This window comes from Aulonocara sp. 'chitande type north' Nkhata Bay, linkage group LG4, assembly GCF_057382095.1.
Source record: "Aulonocara sp. 'chitande type north' Nkhata Bay isolate Kocher_YH1m ecotype deep benthic linkage group LG4, A_spYH_male_GT1.1, whole genome shotgun sequence".
NCBI lineage: Eukaryota > Metazoa > Chordata > Actinopteri > Cichliformes > Cichlidae > Aulonocara > Aulonocara sp. 'chitande type north' Nkhata Bay.
This window is the reverse complement of record NC_141347.1, coordinates 11,813,420-11,826,687: the sequence shown is the minus strand read 5'-3', so window position 1 is coordinate 11,826,687 and position 13,268 is coordinate 11,813,420. Positions and strand designations below refer to the sequence as shown.

General features: G+C 44.8%; 3 protein-coding genes across 4 annotated transcripts; 2 read left to right on the top strand and 1 right to left on the bottom strand.

Annotated features, from left to right (window-relative positions):
- The first annotated feature begins 929 nt into the window (after window positions 1–929).
- On the top strand, window positions 930–5,984 carry mcm5 (minichromosome maintenance complex component 5). Its single transcript, XM_086288413.1, has 16 exons — window positions 930–1,274; window positions 2,005–2,131; window positions 2,220–2,348; window positions 2,442–2,614; window positions 2,697–2,852; window positions 2,936–3,105; window positions 3,194–3,365; window positions 3,456–3,567; window positions 3,658–3,801; window positions 3,921–3,986; window positions 4,069–4,245; window positions 4,333–4,445; window positions 4,545–4,673; window positions 4,784–4,926; window positions 5,087–5,214; window positions 5,424–5,984. The coding sequence occupies exons 1-16, from the start codon at window positions 1,102–1,104 to the stop codon at window positions 5,523–5,525; spliced, it is 2,214 nt and encodes a 737-aa protein (XP_086144539.1). The 5' UTR covers window positions 930–1,101; the 3' UTR covers window positions 5,526–5,984.
- On the bottom strand, window positions 5,779–10,552 carry hmox1a (heme oxygenase 1a). The gene is made up of 7 exons (XM_086288426.1): window positions 10,229–10,552; window positions 7,842–7,982; window positions 7,716–7,765; window positions 7,500–7,611; window positions 7,190–7,405; window positions 6,829–7,101; window positions 5,779–6,653 (listed from the first exon to the last, which is right to left on the bottom strand). The coding sequence occupies exons 3-7, from the start codon at window positions 7,763–7,765 to the stop codon at window positions 6,489–6,491; spliced, it is 816 nt and encodes a 271-aa protein (XP_086144552.1). The 5' UTR covers window positions 7,842–7,982; window positions 10,229–10,552; the 3' UTR covers window positions 5,779–6,488.
- On the top strand, window positions 9,321–13,176 carry LOC147332033 (piggyBac transposable element-derived protein 4). 2 transcript variants are annotated; one of them, XM_086288417.1, is made up of 2 exons: window positions 9,321–9,607; window positions 11,344–13,176. In XM_086288417.1, exons 1-2 carry the CDS (start codon window positions 9,474–9,476, stop codon window positions 13,022–13,024), a joined length of 1,815 nt encoding a protein of 604 aa, XP_086144543.1. In that variant the 5' UTR covers window positions 9,321–9,473; the 3' UTR covers window positions 13,025–13,176. The 2 variants fall into 2 exon arrangements, with proteins under 2 accessions (XP_086144543.1, XP_086144544.1); XM_086288418.1 differs by lacking the exon at window positions 9,321–9,607 and adding an exon at window positions 9,625–10,453.
- The last annotated feature ends 92 nt before the right edge of the window (window positions 13,177–13,268 follow it).

The window sequence follows — 13,268 nt, the reverse complement described above, 5'->3', positions numbered from 1 at the left end:
TAAGTTTGACTTTGATGGGAGACTCATGGCGGTTTACAACCATGATGGTTGTTACACAATCATACCAAAACTCTGTCCTAATAGTTTCCACTTTCTCTTTTGTATCAGACATACTGAGACAATATTCGGGATAAATAACCATGAAAACAATTTATTTATTAAGTTTAGAGGTTTACACATCACATCATTATAATCATTGAGCCTATCTGACTTTAATCGTCCACTTGATGGCGCAGTAGAGCCAATGAATCGTCACAGTGCTTCGAACCATGAGTCGACCAGTTGGATGGAAAGCTTCAGTTCATCACAAGGCTTCATCTCACCATCACTAATGAAAGCTCTTATAATTTGGCTGCTATTAGAGACCATTGATTTAGGCTCTCTTTGGTTACTACGTGGATCTTTTTTTCAGACAAATTAATGAAAAAAAAATATAATAAATGGAAAAACAGAGTACAAATGTGGACAGTTAACTGGATATTACAGCGCGATTTCTGCTGCCCCGCCCTCTCGCTCAGTCGCTTAATGCCTGAGCTCGGATCATACCAATATCAGGGGGGATTCACGCACAGTCGTAAATTCCCACAGTGTGCACTACGTGCTTCGAATATTGTGTTTACTTTTTGTTTTATACAGTTGTCAGCCAGGCATCTAACTATGAAAAAATTACACTCCAAAAGACCCCGGGCTTCTGACAAAACAACCCGGGCTTAAGCCCAGTAAGCCACCCCCACGCTCCGCCCCTGCTCCCCACGCTTCCCTCTACCCTCCTCCTGCTGTCTTTTTCGCGCCATCAGTGCTCACAAGCTCCACCTTTACTTTGACAACCCACCTCCGAGGAGCCACGCCGACCAATAGCTATGCACGGCCTTTCCTATCAGCCAATCAGAGTGCCGGAGATGACGCCACGCAGAGGCGGCTCGCGGGAAAGTGAAGGGAAGGAGTTCAGTTTTTCCCGCGAAAGAGACGCCGCAAGGAGGCTTTGTGTGCGGCACCTTACATCCTGCTTAGTTCTTACTAAGAAGAAAAAGTTGTTTTTGTCTGGGTTTGCTTCCTTACACTCCGCTTTCTTCGTGTCTTTTGCGACCTGGTTCATTCAGCATGTCTGGCTTTGACGACCCAGGAGTGTACTACAGTGACAGCTTCGGAGGTGGAGAGGGCCCCGGCGGGGACGAAGGTGGACAGAAGCGGATCCAGATCAAGAAGCGGTTCCGTGAGTTCTTGCGACAATTCAGAGTGGGGACCGACCGCACCGGCTTCACCTATAAATACAGGTACGGTAACAGCGATCGCACCGTGCTGTTGTTTGTTACACAGCCGCACCCTGAGTGTTCAGGATCTGATCTCAATATGGGTAATATAGCTAATAAGAACTGTCTTTGTTACAAAGTTACTGTTGAGATTATTTTTTTTAAAGTGCTCATTAGTCTGGCAGGAGGCCTAAATACAGGGGCTGCTGAATTTGTGGAAAATGTAGACTCTAGCACAGAGGTGTTAAACATAAGGCCCGAGGGCCAAAATCGGCCCGACGAAGACTCCAGTGTAGCCCAAGGAAAGGCTTTGGAAAATGTGAAGGAGTGTGTAAATGTTGGACTTTTAACTATATTTTTTTATCAGTTTTACAGCTTTTCTTGTGAATAAAGACCTCCCCCATGGTCATCCATTCTATACCAAAGTAATAGCTAAACAGTTAAATGACTAAATTGAACTTTTCTGTCGACTATCTGGTTTTGTTTTACAGTGGATCAATGATAAAAAAAGGGGAAAAAGGAAACTGCTCTGGCCAACTTAAGATTAAAGTAGGATGTATGTGGCTGATGAGTTTGACATCCCTGCTCTAGCACGTCTTGAGCTTCATAACATGTAGAGACCAACAGTAGTTATATTTGTGATCCTTTTGTGAAGCATCTGAATCATTTGCCATTAAAGCTCTAAATGTGCCAATTTTGGGCTCATCCAGCCTATGAATTTGCATTATTTTCACTTGTACCTAAATTCAACTAGAGATGAGCTGAAGCGACACTACACCTTGGGAGAGTACTGGCTGGAGGTGGAGATGGAGGACCTCGCCAGCTTCGATGAGGATCTGTCAGACTGTCTTTACAAGCTGCCGACTGAGAACCTGCCTCTGGTGAGCATGTCACACCGCACAAACTCCGTCCCGGTGGGCGATCCATCTGTCCGACGCATTTGTCTGAAGGTCTGCTTTTAATTTACAGCTGGAGGAAGCCGCAAAGGAGGTGGCCGATGAGGTGACCCGTCCCCGGCCTGTCGGGGAAGAGGCTGTGCAGGACATCCAGGTCACGTTGAAGAGCGACGCTCATCACGCATCCATCCGCAGCCTCAAGGTACTCTCAGGCCTCTTTGTGTGTCATACTGTAGGAGTTACTGACAGGTTGATCACACTTTTTCTTGTTTTTTTCTTTTTCTGTCCACTGCAGTCTGAGCAGGTGTCTCGTCTGGTGAAGGTGCACGGCATCATCATCTCTGCCACGGCGGTCAAAGCCAAGGCCACCAAGGTGTGTCTGCAGTGTCGCGGCTGCCGCGCCGTCATCCCCAACATCCCCCTGCCTCCAGGGCTGCAGGGTTATGCCCTGCCGCGCAAGTGCAACTCGTGAGTATTATGATGGGGTAACATCCCTCCGCTCGAGTTCCTCACCCAGAATCACCTTTAACGAGGCTCCCTCTTTTCTCAGTGAGAGTGCTGGCAGGGTAAAGTGTCCTGTGGACCCTTACTTCATCATCCCAGACCGCTGCGTTTGCGTCGACTTCCAGACACTTCGCCTGCAGGAGTCCCCGGATGCTGTACCGCACGGAGAGATGCCCCGTCACCTGCAGCTCTACTGCGACAGGTAAGCACCTGTGTGACTGACACTGAGCTTTTTCTGCTGCTGTGCTGCTTTTACACTCGTGCTTTTTCCCACCTGTCTCTCAGGTATCTGTGTGACCGCGTGGTCCCAGGAAACAGGGTGACCATCATGGGTATTTACTCCATCAAAAAGATGGCTGCACCAAAAGCCAAAGGCAAAGAGAGAGGGGTTGGCGTGGGTATTCGTGCGTCCTATCTGCGAGTGGTCGGTATCCAGGTGGACACAGAAGGCGCAGGTGAAGAGGTTTTGCATTAAGACGTGGGTGTGATGCGTTTCAGGCGAGCAGAGCTGGCTTTAAGTGTGGATATTTTTTCCTTTTTTAGGCCGTGGTGCCACTGGATCCGTCTCCCCACAGGAAGAGGAGGAACTGAGGGCACTGGCTGCTTCTCCTAACGTCTACAACTCTCTGTCACAGTCTATAGCGCCATCCATCTATGGCAGCGATGATGTGAAAAAGGCCATTACCTGTCTGCTGTTTGGAGGTTCAAGAAAGAGGTGAGCTTTAAGCACAATACATAGATACCCACCTTTATTGTAAAAGTCCCTGACTTACCCAGCAGTGCTTTCGTTTTCTGTCCTCTGCAGGCTGCCTGATGGTCTCACTCGTAGAGGTGACATCAACCTGCTGATGCTGGGTGATCCCGGCACAGCCAAGTCTCAGCTGCTGAAGTTTGTTGAGAGATGCTCGCCCATCGGGGTAAGTAATCCTGAATGGATTGTCGTCACTATGACAAATCCGGTGTAAACCCCTCACACTGATCCTGAACCTCGACTCTGTCCCCTGTAGGTCTACACCTCCGGTAAGGGCAGCAGCGCGGCCGGTCTGACTGCCTCCGTGCTCAGGGACCCCAGCACCCGAGGATTCATCATGGAGGGGGGAGCCATGGTGCTGGCCGACGGCGGGGTCGTGTGCATCGACGAGTTTGACAAGGTAAAAACGAAGCAGCACAAGTTGCTAAGTTGCAAACAAGAATTCAAACTTGGCACAAAATAAACTATCAGTTGATCTCCGGCCTCATTATTAAAGATAACACTGTGTTTGTTGTCCAGATGAGAGAGGATGACAGAGTGGCGATCCACGAGGCCATGGAGCAGCAGACCATCTCCATCGCTAAGGTATCGCCTCTTTGTGCATTTAAGGAAAGTAAAATGCAGTCGCTGTGTTGAAGGCAAGCTAACACGTGGGCTCTCCTCCCAGGCTGGCATCACCACCACCCTGAACTCTCGCTGCTCTGTGCTGGCAGCAGCCAACTCCGTGTACGGCCGCTGGGACGACACAAAGGGCGAAGACAACATCGACTTCATGCCCACCATCCTGTCCCGTTTCGATATGATCTTCATCATCAAGGACCAGCACGACCAGCAGAGAGACATGGTAAGGAGGCCGAAGGTCTGCGGCGTTAAACCCTCGTGTGGTTGGAGCTGTTACAGAGTGTAACTGTTTGAACGCGTCTGTTTACAGACGCTGGCTCGCCACGTGATGAACGTCCACCTCAGCGCGCAGACGCAGACCGAGGGTGTCGAGGGCGAGATCCCGCTGACCACATTTAAGAAATACATCGCTTATGCAAGAACGTAAGTGTCCTGGAGTTCATATATTAGTTTGATCGCACACACTGTCATGTACTTAGTTTAAAAAATAAATAATAATAATAATAATTTGCCCATTTACAGTAAGTGTGGTCCTCGGCTGTCTGCTGCAGCTGCTGAGAAGCTAAAAAACAGATACGTGGTGATGAGGAGCGGAGCACGAGAGCACGAGAGGGAGAGCGACAAAAGAGCCTCCATCCCCATCACAGTCAGGTAGATTTTTATTTATTTTAATAAATGATCATGTAAATGCGTCTTTTTACCCCAGCTTAAGTACTTGGATCTTCTCGCTTCATCGTCTGTCTGATGTTTCGGGTTTTCAGGCAGCTGGAGGCCGTCGTGCGCATCGCAGAGTCGCTGGCTAAGATGAAGCTGCAGGCGGTGGCTGGAGAAGAGGAGGTGGATGAGGCCCTGAGGCTCTTCCAGGTTTCCACGCTGGACGCTGCACTGTCTGGCAGCCTTTCAGGTGGGCGTTGGTCATGTTTTTGGGTCTAGTGGATAGATCTACCTCATTAAACTGAACCATATTAGCTATTCCATTAAAGAATCTTTTGTTTTTGTTTTTAATTTGCTGGAAGCCAAGTGTTAAGCCTCAGCTAAGCATGCCAACCACATTTTGTGTCCAGGAGCGGAAGGCTTCACTTCTCAGGAGGACCAGGAAATGATCTCTCGCATCGAGAAGCAGCTGAAGAGACGCTTCGCCATTGGCTCGCAAGTGTCAGAGCACAGCATCATACAGGACTTCACCAAACAGGTGAGAATATCAACCTGGGGACACAACAGTGATTTGACTCTGTGCCCAGCTTGTGTTTCGTGTTCCATTGGGATGATTACAGGAATAGTGTTCAGTTCTCTTTTGTCAGTCATGTAAAAACAGACCTCAGAAACATTTTTTACATGCCTGACAAAAGAATCAGTTTTGGTCTGGGTCCTGTTAGTGACCTCTTTCTGTCCTTCCTGCAGAAATATCCAGAGCACGCCATCTACAAAGTCCTCCACCTGATGTTAAGGAGGGGGGAGCTTCAGCACCGCATGCAGAGAAAAGTGCTCTACAGAGTCAAGTAGAGAAAAGTGCTCTATGAGATAACCATATTGTTGTTGTTGTAAATAGTTTTCATTTGTGGTGTTATGTTTGCCAGAATAGTGTCTCATCTCAGCTGTAGCTCTGTACAGCAGGATGCATGCCAACAGGGTGGATGAAGAGTCACTGCTAAGATGGTCCTAGTGCTTTGTATCAAGCTAAAGATGTTACTTAATGTCTGCATACCGTGTTTAAAAAAATAAATAACAATAAAGTATTGAAATTCACATTAAAATGTTGAGAGTATTTCTTTTTTTTTTATTAAACAGATCATAAACAGAGACACGATTTGATGAATATACACAAATGACAAGTAAAATCACTGCTTTGGCTTGGAGTTGACAGATTGTCAGTCACGATTTCTCTTTCAGAGCCAAACTGAGTAAAGTGCAAAATGTGCATGTCACACACTGTATATAAAAGATGGATGGAGCCTTTTTAATCCCACTCACTGGTTAGTGACGCCTCAAGTCTTGCAACATCACAAAATGTAATTTATATTCTGCAAGAACCATCGACGGTGCAAAATATGGTTGTAGCTTCTGGGTTTGGAATGTGAAGCCAAGGTGGAAGCACCTTTTAAAACTACAATCTCTTCAGTCACCACCAGGGGGCGACACAAACAACCTTTCATGACTTTGCTAAACACTTTCCGGACTTTTCTGTGGTCCTGATCACTGGTTTGAGGTCATATTCAGAAGAAAATTGAGTCATTTTTTTAAATTAAGAGAATTCCAAGAGGAACAACTAGGTGATGTAACAATAGCTCTTTTCATCTTTATCTGTATGCCTTAAACTGGTGATTGAGACCATGAACCTTCAAGACTTCCTTTTAAAATCATTCATACGTATTCTCCTGTTTGCCTTCATTTTTTAAAAACCCAGAAGCTAAAGCCATGTCTTATGTACAATCTATGATTCACAACCAGTATAAGTACAGGTAGAGCCTACAAAGCATACATTCCCACTCCAATAGTGGCCAGCGCAACACACAGTCCCACGGTGAACTGTACGATGGATGACGACGGGAGGACGGCCGCTGGGGATCTGTCTTTGTGCTGGTCCGCAGTTTCTGTTGCAACACTCAGCATTTTCTGCAAGTCATCAAAAACCTACGAGGAAACAAGGGGTTAAAAAAAAAGGGATTAGCGTGTTGGCAGCATTTTGGCTCTACATGCATTAGCTTCAGTTCCTCTTTCAGCTGAGTTCACTGAGAACTGTGGAGCAATTCTTGGTGTCATTTTTGGTCAGGGCTTGCACAGAAAAATTCGTCCTGAGGTCTCTCACCTGTATGTTCAGCTCAAAGGCCTGCACGGCCTCCTCCAGCACCGCGGCCTTCTCCTTCTCTGTCAGCTCGATGCTGTTCATCCGGCTCCTGTACAGCTGCTTGAAACGGTTGGGGCTGCTCACACCGGGGAAGTGGAAGAAGGAAAGCCCCTCTTTGCTGCTCAGACCGAGAGATTTCTGGGTAATCTTTCCCAGCACTTGTCCCCCTGAGAGATCACCGAGGTAGCGAGTGTAGGCGTGGGCCACTAGAAGCTCTGGGTTCTCTCTGCCGATCTGAGAATGTAAGAAGGGGGAAGTGTTGCGCTGGTTCTTGTGCACTCTGAGTTATGAATCATGAATCACGTCAAAACGCGGTGCTCACCTGTCGCAGTCTCTGGCTGTATCTCTGTGTGGCTGCAGGGACGATCACTCTCTTCCTCCACTCTGATCCAAAGAAATGCTCCAGGTCTCTTTCCAGTGATTCCACACGGGAAAGCTCCTGAGGGAAGTAAATTGGTGCAACGGCTGGATCGGAAGCATTCCTGTCCATCTCATCTTCCAGAGCCCTGTAGATCTCGTAGAGGGAGCACAGCAGGACCTAAAAGACGCATAAAGATAGACATCCACTTATAAGAAAAAAAAGAAAAGGAACAGAAAGTGGTTTGTGTATCCAGCCACTGTGCACACTTCACCTTATACTGAACCAGAGTGATCTCTCCCTTTTGGTAACTCAGCATCAGCTGTGTGTTTTCAGCCCTCACGTGGTTGTCCTTAGTGGCTGCTTTAATCTGCTCTGATAAATCGCTGAGGCCAGAAGGGAAACACAGAAAGGGAGCAATCATTCAACATGTCCTAAAATGTCTTTAAGTGCAAAAGCTGCGAATTTCCAGTAAAGTGATCTCCCATACCTGCCGACTTCTCCTGTCTCATTCGTTCTCGCACTCTTCATCGTGTCCATCTGTTCAAATGGTTTCATTGGTTTAGTATAGGTACACAAAATGTAAGAGTATACATATATAATGCATTTCACTCACATTCAGTAAAGTGTAGTTGAGTCTTCGATCCTTAGAGCTGGCGGCTGTCAGCGTGTCCGGTCAGTTCCTCTGAACGGTTGCTCCTCAGTGCATGGCCTCTCAGCTCCCTCCCTCCTCTTATATACAGCTGTGAAGCTCCAGCTGCTGAGTCAAATGAGAAGTGTGATTGCTGAGTCATGCTTCACATGACAGGGGAGATGTGGACACAGCAGCAATATCAGAAAACATGACGAGGCATTAAAGCTTATTTTCTTGAATCATGTTTGAGCTGGCTTTGGCTACATGTGGCTACAGAGTCCTTATGGAGAAACAAAGTAGCATGTAATGTATTCTCAAAACCTGTAGCTATTATCTGTCAATTGTTAGCATTTTTTTTGTAGTTGTTTTTTGTTTTTTTCCATTTAAAAAAACATCTATTAACAGGGGACAGAACAAGAGATTTTGAACTTAATGTCACAAGAAGCTACACCAAGAAGCCCCAAAAAGACGAGGAGCTTATTGGCTCCAAGTTTGCCTCGCAATATAAGGGCCCCCCGAAAAAATCTGCTGGCTGTATAACTTCTAATAGTTTAGAAGTACATTTTTGTAATTTGTTCATGTAAAAAGTGTGTAGTAACTCTTGTATAGCTACAACACTGAAAGGCACAATCAAGCTTTATACACTACTGTGCAAAACCACTTTACTTCCAAGGAGACAGACTTTCTTAGTATTATTTCAGTAGTTCTCCAGGCTTTCTGCAGGTCTTTAAAAGCTGTTCTTCTTTACACATTGTCTGCTTTTTCACTTATTTTCAGTCCAGTCCTGTTACCTGACTGTATTCAGAGGATTTTCTTTTTTTTAAAGTAAGCAACTTAACACTGATACCTTAAAGATTTGAGCATCTAGCTCAAACTGTGAACCATTTTTGCATCTGCATAACACAGACAGCTTTGAAATTGTATCTGTAGACACTTTGTTACAAGCAAAAAATGAGTGGCAATATATCTTATGACGTGAGAAATATAAATTTTAAATCTTTGCTTCGATGTTTCATCAATATATACAGATGAGGTTGTATTTAAACAGGAAACTAAGCTCTGTGGATATTTGGTAGCTCTAAAACATTAAAATTCAAGGCTGAAAGCAAAGACAACAAGACAACAAGCAAATTTTCGCACATATGAGTATCTTCTTATCCATGACGTCCGCTACCCAATCAAAAGCTAGCAGAACTGCATCGCTCTATATGACCACTCAATGACAATGAACAAAATTTGGCAAAACGTTGCCTAGAAATAATTAAAAATACATTTTAAAGTAAATTAAGTTATTTCAGAAAGATAAATTAGTTTTAATAATTTAAAGGGAGAACTTTCCATTTGGATGTATTACACACAGACATATAAAGTAGTGAACTGCTGACTAAAAGCTGTTTTAGCCGAGAACAAAACATCTGTACCATTTTTTTAGGGAACTTTACCGGAAGTGATGTCAGAACAAAGCAGTCCCTGCCAATTGAAAATTTACCGCCAATAACTGCGCAGAAGAAAAAAAGAGAAAAAACGAAGAGGAAACAATAACTACTTCACTTTCGTGACGCCAAAGAGACTCTTCACGCGAGGAGTTGTGTCTTTTTAAAAAAAAAATCCTGGATGGCTACGATGGCTTCCGACGACGAAGCTGCTCCCGAACTGCTTGAAAGCGAGGACGAAGGAGAGTCTGGCGCAGAAAGTTTCCTCACGGAGGACGAACTAGCTTACGACGAGGGGCTCGATCCAGCGGAAGAGTAAGTATACTGTATTTACAAGCTAATGCAGCTTTAGTACGGGCAGAGTTTGATGGTGTTTAGAGCAAGACTGCAGGTATAAAAACCTGCAGACCGTAAGCCAGCCATATAAAATATTTAAAAATATATTTTTAAAGTACGTTAATGTATTCAGAGAGAGCTGTGATTGCATGATAATGCACAGGACAGATTTTTGCACTTGGAGAAAACTCATGAATACATAAATGAGGAGTAGAAATGGCATAATATGTAAGTATGGTATGACACGTGACGTGTGGCAGGAATAAATAATAAAATGAAGTTTTTAAGTGGTTATAACCAGAGATGGGCAGTAACGCGTTACTTGTAACGCGTTACTGTAATCTGATTACTTTTTTCGAGTAACGAGTAAAGTAAGGGATTACTATTGCAAAATCGGTAATTAGATTACCGTTACTTTCCCGAAGGAACGCTGCGTTACTGCGTTACTAAAACCGTGATTTTTTGCGAGAATGTCTCACGACAGTGACGTAAGCGAGTGCGCCGTTAGTGACAACAGCTGTGTGCAGATCAACAATGGATCACATATCGAGTGCGGGAGAGAGTATGAGCATGCAGCGTTTAAAGCGTGGAAGTACTGACCTTACTTTGAGTTTGATTCCATAAAAAGTGACAAAAACATTAGCGTCCATCGTGCGTGGGAAGAAAACTTCTTTTTACAGCGAAAAAAACCCCTAAACTTCCAAGGAAGCACCAAGAGCGCAACGACGTAATGGGAAACTCACAGAGACACTGCCGTATCCTTCCACTGACCGCTACACACCTGCACCAGGGTAAACCTCCGCCTACTGCAGTCCTGCTTTACAGGTGAAAATAGAGCAACAGGACCGCTGAGTCTTTGACTTTATTTATGTTCTGCTGTGTTTTACTTGCATCTATTTGAAAGAGTGAGTGTAAACACAAAAAATTATTTTATTTTATGTGCAGAAAATAGGTTTAAATGTTAAACTCATTTATTCAAGTCAGAGAATGTTGCATATAATTAAATTTTTGCTTGATGCATAAAGTTAAAAGATTAAAAATGATAAAACAAGTTAAAAAAGAGACTTTTCCATTTGATTACATTTTGTATGATGGATTATGTAGAAAAAGTAGAATTGGGCTGAAAGATCTATCGCTTTATCACCTCTTCAGGTTGTAAATCGTGTTTTTAAAAAGTAACTAAGTAACTAAGTAACTAAGTAATTAATTACTTTTGAAAATAAGTAATCAGTAAAGTAACGGGATTACTTTTTTGGGGAAGTAATCAGTAATTAGTTACTGATTACTTTTTTCAAGTAACTTGACCAACACTGGTTAAAACACAGTTGATGGCAGTAGATCAACATGTGCTTAATTGTGTAGGTGTATTTTAGGGGTTTGGGTCAGTGAAATGAACTGATGAAATGAGTGCTATGTTCTTTACTTGCACCTTTGGACTTTATCTGGTCACACTGTGTGTGTGTGTCTGTGGGTGGGTGGGACGGTGGGGGTTAGGGTTTTAGCCATAGTCTTCATAGTACACATTCTTGTGGGGGATGGGGCCTTCCAGGCACAGGATATAAGCAAACCTACACTACAGGTTTAAGTTTGGATGGGTTGGAGGAACAGCATCAGGCAATTTCAACCATTCTTTATAGTTTATACTGCGAAACATTTGAACCACAAAAACACTGGCCTGAGATAAATGACCATAATACTTATTCTGTTTCTTTCAGTTATGATGATCAACAGGATGGGCACACAGAGCCTTGCACCTCTGGTGAAGAAGATGCCAACCACTCTGCTTATTGTGAAGAAGACGGTTCTTCACTCAGTGTAACGAGAGGCCATAAAAGAAAAAGATCTCCACATTCAACAGCCAAATCCTGGAAAACAGAGAACGATCCAGACATTTGTCCGCCGCCTAACAGGTTCGTCCCAGCCCGACCACCCGGACATCAATTGAATTCAAACAACAAACACATGCCGCTGGACCTCTTCAAGCTGTTTCTCAGCAATGAAGCCATTTCAACTCTTTGTGAGAACACAAACAAACAAGCAGCCAAAAACATTGGAAAAGGCAAAAAGTATTCATGGACTGACCTCGACGTCCCAGAGTTCCTAAATTATGTCGGACTCACTTTCTTCTTTTCACTGGTGAAACTGGATAACATCTGTGACTACTGGAAAAAGAACACGATATTCAGTGTGCTGTTTCCGGCTGACGTCATGTCACAGGACAGGTATCGGGTGATATCTTGGAACATCCACATGAGTGATCCCGAGGAAGATGTTGAGAATGACAGGCAGAAGGGAACGCCGCAATACGACCATCTGTTTCGATTGAACCCCCTAATGGACACCATCAAACACGCCTGCAATACGTTTTACCACCCTAGGCAGAAGCTTCTGATTGATGAGAGGACAATAGTGAGGAAGAACCACGCTGGAATGATTCAGAAAGGGACAGCAAAACCAAACAAGTTGGGTTTCAAACTCTTTGTTCTGTCTGACAGCAGCAACGGTTACATCTTGGACTTTGCTGTGTACACTGGAAGGTCACGGTTTGAGTCAGGCACTGGGCTTGCATACGACTCTGTTATGACCCTGATAAAGTCTGCACACCTGGGCAGTGGTTATAACCTGTTTCTGGACAGTTTCTACACCAGTCCAAAACTCTTTAGAGACCTGCTGAGCCTCAATGTTGGAGCGTGTGGAACATACAGAGACAACAGGAGAGGCTGCCCAACCACACATTCAAATGCTCTGACAAAAAAGGATCCCAAAGGCACCCTGAGGTGGATCCGCGAACCTCCTGTGGTTTATGTGAAGTGGAAGGACTTCTGTGAGGTCAGCATCTGCTCTACAGTCCACCAGGCGTTCTCTGGACACACCGTGGAGAGGAGAGTGAAAAGTGAGGATGGCAAGTCGACCGTCGGATTCATTCCATGCCCGACACCTGTCATGGAATATAACAAGTACATGGGAGGTGCTGATATGTTAGAACAGTTGACACAATCCTACTCTGTACACCACAAAACATCACGCTGGTACCGTTTACTGTTCTTACACTTCCTGGAGATTGCAGCCACCAACAGCTTCCTGCTTCACAAGGAGCTCTGCAGAGAGAAACACGAGGAACCCATGACTCACAGGGCCTTCCTGGAGGAGCTGACTGCCCAGCTGTGTGGCGTAACAGTCGCCGTCCCCCCTACCAAAGGCCCGAGTGGCCACCTCCCCGTGCCGATCTCCAACCAACCCGATGCAAGCAAGAGGGCCTCGTACGGACGAAGGACCTGCGTGCAGTGCAGGCTGATAAAGAAGGAATATCAGTCTACCCCCTGGAAGTGTAGGGAGTGCGATGTGGCCCTGTGTCTTATTGCAGACAGGAACTGCTTCGAGGCGTGGCACGAATAATGTCGAGATTAAAAAAAAAAAGCAGGAAGGAAGGACTTATGTGAAATCAGTGTAAACAGTTATTTCTCTGTTTCTTGGATTGCTTTTTTACCCTTAAAAAACAACTCACGTTCTTTAATTTTGTGTTCTGAAATAAAGTTTTCTCACTTTCAGTAGATGCTTGGTTGTTGGTCTTTATGCACGGCAGCACACATAGTTTCCCAAAATGTTTATATACAGTAATATTGATTAAACCAGCCACAGA